The following is a 9,242-nucleotide window of genomic DNA, read 5'->3' as shown; positions in this document are numbered from 1 at the left end:
TCTTCTTCTTCTTCTTCTTCTTCTTCTTCTTCTTCTTCTTCTTCTTCCTCCTCCTCCTCCTCCTCCTCCTCCTCCTCCTCCTCCTCCTCCTCTTCTTCTTCTTCTTCTTCTTCTTCTTCTTCTTCTTGAGAGCTCCTAAGAACCCCCGGGTATGTGGTGAATGTAGATTTGGAGATGCTTCAACTTGCTTCCAAGGAAATAAAAACTCAAGGAATGATGTTTCCTGGGCGTGATGATGGCACATTTCTATAATTCTATCAGATGGAAGGCAGAGGATATCAAGTTCCCAGCTAGCCTGGGCTACCCAGTTAAGTACTTGTAAAAGGGGGGAGGGGAGGTGTAAAACTGATTCTGATTTCCAACCCTGAATGATACACCTCCAATCAAAAGGAAGAGTCACAAATCCAGAGTCACCACCTTGATTTTCTGTGATGCTACTTGAAGCCCTTGGCATCCTCTTGAGTTCCTTTGGGCGGGGGAGGGGGGGGGAAGAGAAGAAAAGACAAGTCTCCTGCCTGGATGGCAGGATGGGTCCACCTCCTTGCAAAAGATGTGTTATGTGTGGTGCTGAGTGGATCTGGGGCCCATTGAAGGATGGTGGTGGCTATTGCTGCCAGGATGACACTCCTTAATTACCTCCTTTACACCAACCTCACGCTTCCCCCACCCCTCAATTCTGAACACCGCCCTTTTTTCCAGACATCTCTGTCTCTCATGTCTCTGGGGAGACACCCAACGTAATGTAAAATTACAAAGTGCATATGTTGAAGCAGTGTACTGGTGTAATCAAGTAAATGCAGTAGATATCAAGAGGAAAACACCTACACTGCCTGCAGATTATTATTTTTTTATAATAAACATGTAATAATAAAGAAGAGGTCATGAATTTGAAAGGGGATAGGGGACACAGAAAGAGTTGGAGGGAAAGAGGGGTGGAAATTATGTTCTCATGAATGAAATTCTCAGATTAAATCCCATAAAAATAAATCAAGATGAAAATTTTCAGCTCCACACAAACAAAACAAAACAAAAACAAAAACAAGCTTTTCAATTTCGTGAGGTAAGAGAGTACCTGCGCTTCTCGAAGCTGGCAGCTAATTACCTTTTTTTTTTTCAGTCTTCTATGAACTGTGAGTCCTGGGGGGCCTCTTGATTGTCTCCCCCTCCTTGTCAAGCAAAACAAACAGAAAGCAAACACATGGGAAGCCAGAGTAACAAAAGAAGTCTGTTCAAAAGTTGCCTGGAAGAATTTGGGAGGTGGGAGAGATGGGGGTGGTAATAAAAAGGCCTGTGGGAGTGATAAGATGTAAAGGAAACCCCGCTCTGATTTGCCAGAATAATTTGAGTTAGGTATGCAGTGAAGTTGAGCATAAAACTTCATCTTTGGCCAGCGGTGTTTATTTAATAAGGGTTAAGTTTAGAGATGGGTGTTGAAGACAGTGCTGGGTTCAGTTACACCCCTGGTTACGTTTTGGATCTGGTTAGACAAATCTGTGGTTCAACCCTGTGATTTCTTTAGTCAGGGGCATTTTGCAAAAACTTCACCCTTCCCCAGTATCAGGATGGTAATGTTTAAATACCACGTGAAGAGTTTTTGTTTTAAGAGATAGGCATTGATTTTTTTTTTTCCCCAAACTAATATAACATAAGGGGTAACCATAGCCTGAAATGGAGACAACACCCCAGGGACACAGGAAGCACACAAGCGTGAGCTGGTCTTTCCAGGAACCACACTTCTAAAAGAAGAAAAGTTATGGCTCTCCATATGGTACTGTGCTGTTACCAAGGAGCCATATACAAATGTAAAACCTGTACTGTCAACAATACCACCCAGACATCAAAGCTCAAGCAGAAGATGAGAGGACGGTGCATATCTAATTTGCCCCGATTATCTGTTAATGTAGGACTTCATTTTGAGTAAGAGCTTGGGTGATCTAAAGTATTTCTACCGATCTCTTTCTCTGTCTTGCTTCAATAAAGGTCAGAAATTGCTGTTTGTTACTATTTGCAACATCTTGTCTACTTCATCTAGGGCAGTGAAACAACTAATTGGCATTTTAAAATGGACTAAATATATTAAAAACACAAACATTAGTCAATAACCATTACTTATAACATGTGGCATAAATGTTTTTATTGATCCACAGAGTCACCACGAAACATTTACATCATAGCTGCCTTCTGCCAGATGTCATTTACTCTGTGCGCCCATTTGCCTAAGCTACGGCACATCTAAAACCCCCACCGTCAGGCGAAGATCCCGATTTTACCTGCTCCTTCAAACTTGGGGTTCTAATAGGTTTCCTCAAAATTCATAGACTACGTGACTTTAAAATCGCCACATTGTAGCTCCTAAAATAATTGAAAATAACAACGCAAAGTTAAAAATAAACCATGTTCTAAAGGCTTAATATGTAAGATTATATTAGCTTAAACATATTAACGAGTTGTTTTTACATTAGCCTCCTGCCCTGGAAAATGAGTCCCATTAACTAGGCTGCATTTGTCTTACCATAAAAGTGAGAACACTTTTGTATGTTTGTGAATTGAGGACATAGCATCAGGAGAATTTAGAATTTCTGTCCTCCTCCCCCCACGCCCCTCGTAAGAGTAAAAGATTTGAGAAAATAATTTTGACAGGTAATCCAGATGTTAAAATGAGGAAAGGGGGCTGTTTAAGGGGTTAATATGCCTGGTGTATTTTATTTTCCACAAACCGATTTATTTTTTAATAAAGCTGGTCTGAGGTGTTAACGTTGCTCTATTTATTTATTTATTTGTTTGTTTATTTACAGAAGATGAGGTGGAGATATTTGTTGCTAATCTGAGGACAGCCATTCAGTCGGTTTGCTCTCCATGGTCTACATTTCAGTGCTTTCAGACCCGAAGCCTGGAAACAAAAGGGTTACTTGTTCGCCCACCACCGGACGCCCCCCACTGATATTTCTTATTTAATGAGAGAGGGGGGGGGAAGGAAGGAAGGGAGGGGGGGTCAGAAGAGGGGGGTTGGGAGAGAGGGAGAGAGAAAGAGAGAGAGATTTTGCAGGATTGCAGGAAGGGCAAGGTGGCGGGGAGGGCTGAAAGGCAGAAGCTGCAGATCTGGGCTGCCGAGTCCTTGGGACACGGAAGGGACAACGGCAAACCGCTAGCGTGGCTTTCCACGGAGCGGCGTCCCCGCTCGGCGCCGGTGGCTCAGCTGGCTTCCCTCTGCCACCGAGCGATCACATACATTATTTCCCCCAAGATAACACAATCAAACTTGCATTTACCGACATCCTCTCTTCGCAGCCTGCTTGAGATGTGTTTTAATAAATAAGTGTTTTATGTGAATGATGTAGTAATTGAAATGGGCGCCCCATTCCCCCCCCCTCCTCCCTTCGTCCTGCGGGAGGTTCCGCAACCCCAATCTGCTTGGAAAATAAAACGCTTTGTCTGCACTGCCACCCCCCATCGCACCCCCACCCGCGCTCAGTGTGTGTTTTATACGTGTGTATATCTCAACCCCCTACAGTAGCCAAGAGAAAGCAGCTAGCCAATGAGAGAGCCCGGTTTCATAAAAGCTGCTCTCCGATTGGCCCGCTGCGAAAGGGCATTGGGAACAAAGAAAAGTCCCTTTCAGGTATACAGGCTGAGAGCTCCTTTGGCTCCACTCCCCCGTGCGTGTGTTGTGTTTCAGTTCTGATTCCACTGTTCCAGAACAAGCTTGGTGTGTGTGTGTGTGTGCACCAGGGGGATTTCTGTGTTCTGGTTTTTTTTTTTTCTTCTTTATTTTGTTGTTGTTATTATTTTTTTTTTATTTTTATAAAAAAAATACACGGGACGGTCTGTGACATTTGCTGGTCCATCTTTAATAAACAAACAAAAAAAATTGAAGAAATTATAATTTCCAAAATAAAGCGGCTGCAGCCAAACACACTCAATGCAGTTAGAAGGAAAAGGTCAACTCGCTCCCATACAGACCGTAAGTACGGTTGCGTGGTGTGTCGCTAGCTAGCGCTTTAAGCGGGGTGTTCATGCAGGGGAATGTGCGAGTTTTATGCATTGAAATGAGGAACTAGTTACAGGGTTTGGCTTTGCATTTAGAACAACCCAAGAAGGGTGAATTTTATTCAGTGGAGGGTGACTTTGTAACTTCTGTAGAGAAATTAAGCTTGACTGGGCACTTGGGCTAACTTAGAGTAAATTACCTTTTGGGCTCTAACCCAAAGGAGACTAAGAGTGATTCAGTTACACACCCTGGTCCTCCGTGTCTGCTCTCTAGCCTGCTTTCCCCCTCCTTCCTTTTTCTACCGGAGCTGAGCAGACCCCCGCCCAGACCGAGCCAAGCAAATGGGAACCCGGGCTGAGCAAGCCGATTTCTCTCCTGTCACATCCTCCTGCTCAGTAATTTAATAGTAAACTAGGGAATATTCATCCATTACATGTAATGACTGTAACTACCATTTTCCACCTTCTTGGAAAAGCAGGAAGGAAAAAAAAAGAGAAAGAGAGAGAGAGAAGGGGGAGCCCCGCCCAACCCAAACAAACCCACAAATAGTAACAATGGTGTGTTTATTACAAGACCCTGTTTGGGAGCTAGCAAAATGTTTTTCTTTGTTTAAGACATGAAGGGGGGGGGTGTCCCTAAAATCCCAGCAGCTCGGAGGCACACTCCCCCCTCCCCCCTGGCGTCCGCAGCCCTGGCCCCCTTGGGAAAGTCGACAAATTGGAGATCAGTTGAGGAAAGGTTTATAAGCTGTTTCTTTAAAACATCTGCTTTGCTCTTGTGGCCATTACATTTCCCTCCTTCCGAACTTCCGAGATCCTAGATGGCTGAGAAATGTTTCACATTCATAACTTGTAGCTTCGCCCACTGCAGGGCGCGCAGGGGGGAGGAGGGGGAGCGCGAGGGGGGGGGAGGGGGAAACCTTCAGCTTTTTTTTTTTTTTTAAAGACCAGATCAGTATTTTCTTGATACGCTTGTCACCATTTTTGTTCTCACGACAACCAATTGAGCCCTTGATCCTCACGTGATGTGAAAGGCTTGCACTGTAACAAAATCGCTCCTTTTAGATGGTTGGTGCTGCTAACGCGCCCATCCCCCTCTCCCAGCCCCGACATTTCCAGCAAAGCGACTCTCCACTTCCAATCCATCAACAATTCATTACTGCTTTTAGCTTCCAAACGCCAGCTAATTAAAAATACTAAGCCAAGCTCCGAGGCCATCTGACTAAACACAGGAGGGGGTGGGCGAGAGGTGGAGGGAGGAGAAAAAAAAAATAGAGACGCACTGTTTGCTGCGTGTAGACAGGGAGAAATTGTCCTGGAAAAAGGTCGCCTTAAAAAAAAAAAATCTTTTGACTCTAATTATCGAATTACCACATGACAGATCGGCTTGCGCGGCGGAGGATTTTAACCCCTCCTCGGGGACTATTCTAAGAACTCGGCTCTTTTTTTTTTTTTTTTTTTTTTTTTCCTCAAAAACAACATAAAACAGGAAAACATCACATCCTTTAGGGTTCCAAGACAGCCCCCTTTTAGACGCCGTTATTTTCCCCCGCTCCACCGCCCCCCGCCCCGGGCGAAAGCTGCTCTAACTGGTTTTATCAGCTCCCTGCATCGTCTGCTCCCTCCTCCTCCACACCTTTCTTTTTCTCCTCCAGCCCAGCTTCTCAACCTACCCTTTCTTCCTCGTTCTCCTCCTCCTTCCCATCCTTTCACCCCCTCCTTAAGTTAGTTGGAGAAATCAAATGTCAGGACGAGCGGAAAAATGCCACTTCCCGACTAACAGGCGGAATCCAGCCCAGATTTTCAGTCCTTTCTTCTTATTCTTTCTTCCCTTTCACTAATTTATCCCGATGTTAGCACATTCTGTCTCGTTACTGGAGGACGCCTGTAGGTTTGCTACACGAGGTCATTACTTACTGATCACCGTGACTCTGAAGTCTGCAACTGAAGGCGGAAGGAGAAGTTCGGAAAAGTTTTTTCTCTAATTCTCTCTCTCTCCTTTTCTCTTCTTTCTCTTCTCTTTCTCTCTCTCCCTCCCTCCCTTTCTTCCCTCCCCTCCCCCTCTCCTCTCCCTCTCTCTCAACACCCTATTATTCTGAATGCTTGTTAAGAGGAAAAACACCCTTCGGTGCTTGGGTTGTGAGTGTGAAGCATCTCCCAGCTGCACAGTGACACATTTTTTTAAGGAGAAAAGGACTTCAGAGTTTTTTGCCAAAAGGGGGATGGGGAGCTGGAATAATGTTACTGAGTGATTATTTTGGCTGAGATGTGTTACTTGGTTTCTTCCTTTTTGATCATTTGGCGTTTAAGTAAAATGAGGCAAAGGCTTGTGCCGAGTGGAGTGAGAAATGCTTTTTGATTTGCGGTCCTAATTTAAAAAAAATGGTAAAGGATTAAAAGGTAAGCGTTCTCTTTCTGAGTGTGTGTCTTTCTGTGTGTGTACGTGTGTGTGTGCATGTGTGTGCGTATATTTGCTTGACAATCAACTGTTAAAAGGGGGCTGATCCCTTTAAAAACTGTTTTAACTGCTCTTTGTCAAACACACACTCATTTGTGGTCACTGAGGCCGCCTTGGCGCAGATCACTTAAGTGTATGTCTTAATCAGTTTCCCTACCGTCAGTAGCACCATATTTAACAGACTGAGCAGTTCTGTGGCCCAGGGGTATGGCAAAACTGTTTAGATGAATTTTTCTTTTTTCCTCAAAAGGCAGATATTTAACCTTTCCTCTCACGCTGTCTTTTTACTGAGAGAAATACTCTTAAAGAGGTCTGTACATATTTCAGAAAGAATTGTGTGGCTGTTGGGGAAAGAGGGTGGTAGGTACGTCTAAGAGGGACTAGTGTTGTGGGTTTTTTTTTTTCCTGTTTCTTATGAAGAACAAAACCTAGATTGTCCAGGCAATTTGTAAGAAGAAATAACAAAATTAGAAATAGGGAAATTTTAATGACATCATTTTGAACACTAGTCCCAGAGAACTTTCAGGGCCTGTTTTTTTTTTTTTTTTTTTTTTTTTTTTGGTCTTTCTTTCTTTCTTTTTACACTGCAAGAGCCAGGGCATGTTTAGGGATGTTTAACACTGTGTTTTTCTTGTCTGAGAGTCCAGAATCTTTTCATGGGGTTGAAATAGCCCATGTGCCTGGCAAAAAAAAAAATGTTCAACTTGAAAAAAAAAAATCCACAGAAACCTTTCAGGGTTTGAATCTGATCCTTGGAGATGTTTTAATGCTTTTAAAGAACTGCCTATCCCCCTGCTGTTGAGAGGGATTTTCGTTTTAGCTACTGTAAGATGCTTATTGTCAGGGGCCTGCTTTTCAAGTCTGGCTGTTTTCCTCTAAACCTGAGGACTGTGGGGACAATAAGGAGCTCCCCTCCCCTCTAACCTTCCCTGTGCCCCCTTAGTGACTCCCCAGTATTAATCGCCTTCTATTCTGGTAACATCCAGACAAGAAATATTCGACTTTTCCCCCCTCCACAGGAGAAGCTGGACCTGGAGTGAAGGGTGTGAAATCCCTGGACACATTCTTGGGGCAGGAAAGAGAAGAGGAAAATTGGAAGACTTTTTTTTTTTTTTCCTTTAAAAGAAAGCCCAGCGGAGCTAAACGAATGTCCCCTCATCTCCCAAGGAAAGTTCATCGGATTTTTAATCTAGAGAGCTCATCTTCAGGATGTCCGTGAACGTTTCGACTGCAGGAAAAGGTGTGGATCCAAATACAGTTGATACTTATGACAGTGGCGATGATTGGGAAATCGGGGTTGGAAATTTAATCATTGATCTGGACGCCGATTTGGAAAAGGACAGACAGAAATTTGAGATGAATAATTCCACCAACAGCACTACCAACAACAACACTAAGGATTGTGGAGGTCCGGCCTCCAACGGGACCGGTGCTACCTCAGCCTTAGCTGATGGCCTAAAATTTGCTTCTGTTCAGCCCTCGGCTCCCCAGGGGAATCCACACAAAGAGACCAGCAAATCAAAAGTGAAAAGGGCTAAAACTTCTAAGGATGCTAATAAATCTCTGCCTTCTGCTGCCTTGTATGGAATTCCCGAGATCAGCAGCACTGGCAAGAGGCAGGAAGTCCAAGGGCGCCCTGGAGAGGCTACTGGCATGAATTCAGCGCTGGGTCAAAGTGTGAGCGGCGGCGGCGGCGGCGGCGGCAACCCAAACAGCAACGGTACCAGCACCGGGACCTCGGCTGCCACCGCGGGGGCAGGCTCTTGTGGGAAAAACAAGGAAGAGAAGCCAGGGAAAAGCCACAGCAGCCGAGGCGCCAAGCGGGATAAGGATGCTGCGAGATCCCGGAAAGACAAGCACGACCTGCTGCAGGGCCACCAGAATGGCAGCGGAGGCCAGGCCCCCTCCGGTGGTCACCTCTACGGCTTTGGGGCCAAGAGTAATGGAAGTGGCGCAAGCCCCTTCCACTGTGGGGGTGCCGGGAGTGGCAGTGTCGGGGCTCCAGGGGAAGTTAGCAAAAGTGCCCCGGATTCAGCGCTCATGGGAAACTCTATGTTGGTCAAGAAGGAAGAGGAGGAGGAGGAGAGCCACAGGCGGATCAAGAAACTGAAAACCGAGAAGGTAGGATACGGTCGCTTTCTTGTGTGTCCACTCTGTGTGCCTTTCTTTGGGGATGTGGGATGTGCCTCCGGGTGTCTTACACTTCCTAGTGCTTTCGGGTTCTCTGTGAGATTTCTATGACTGTCATCCTTTACGGATGCTATCCTGAGTGGAATGTTTGGCTCTTGGCGTCTGCTGCTGCTGCTGCTGCTGCTTGTGGTGCCAGCGTTTGAAAGGTCATGGGGTGGGACGCTCTGGATGTTCCAAGTGCCATTTGCCTCGAAAGGGCTCCTGGCCAGCCAGAAGTTGTGTGTACTTTGAATAGAAAACCTGCTACTGCACTAGCTTGAGTTTCGTCCTTGTTTCCTTCCCTGAAGAGAATTGTCGTCTGTATTCTCAACAGTGTGTCCTTAGGAACAGGACTCTAGTTCCTTCTGCGGGAAGGAGTGTGGAGGGTTATTTAGACTCATTGTTCTGTTACTCTCCCCAAAACAGTTCTGTCAGAGGATGTACTCCAGACTAGGAGTGTTGGTCACTGACTTCCTAACTCTGCAGCCAAACTGTGATGGTTTTGGTGGCTATGAGGACTCTGCCTTTGCTCTCTCACCTCTTTCTAGCTCGAGCCGTGAGAATGTTATCACTTGGGTATTTAGCTTGCCTGGGCAGCTTGGAAGGTCTGTAAGAACTGGACAACACG

General features: G+C 45.4%; 1 protein-coding gene across 3 annotated transcripts in view; it reads left to right on the top strand.

Moving 5' to 3' along the window:
* Positions 1–3,866: 3,866 nt before the first annotated feature.
* Positions 3,867–9,242, top strand: part of Znf608 (zinc finger protein 608) — a 109,685-nt gene continuing 104,309 nt past the window's right edge. For 2 of the 3 annotated variants that reach the window (XM_055622771.1, XM_055622773.1), the window contains exons 1-2: positions 6,220–6,387; positions 7,465–8,566. In XM_055622771.1, coding sequence (XP_055478746.1) covers positions 7,655–8,566 — 912 coding nt within the window. In that variant the 5' untranslated portion in view covers positions 6,220–6,387; positions 7,465–7,654. Of the gene's footprint in view, positions 3,962–6,219; positions 6,388–7,464; positions 8,567–9,242 lie in introns of those variants that run through there. The other variant, XM_055622772.1, reaches the window with a different exon arrangement.

This window comes from Psammomys obesus, unplaced genomic scaffold (assembly GCF_907164565.1).
Source record: "Psammomys obesus unplaced genomic scaffold, mPsaObe1.curated_primary_1811, whole genome shotgun sequence".
Taxonomy (NCBI): domain Eukaryota; kingdom Metazoa; phylum Chordata; class Mammalia; order Rodentia; family Muridae; genus Psammomys; species Psammomys obesus.
The sequence above is the reverse complement of the archived record's forward strand: the minus strand, read 5'-3'. Positions and strand labels throughout refer to the sequence as shown.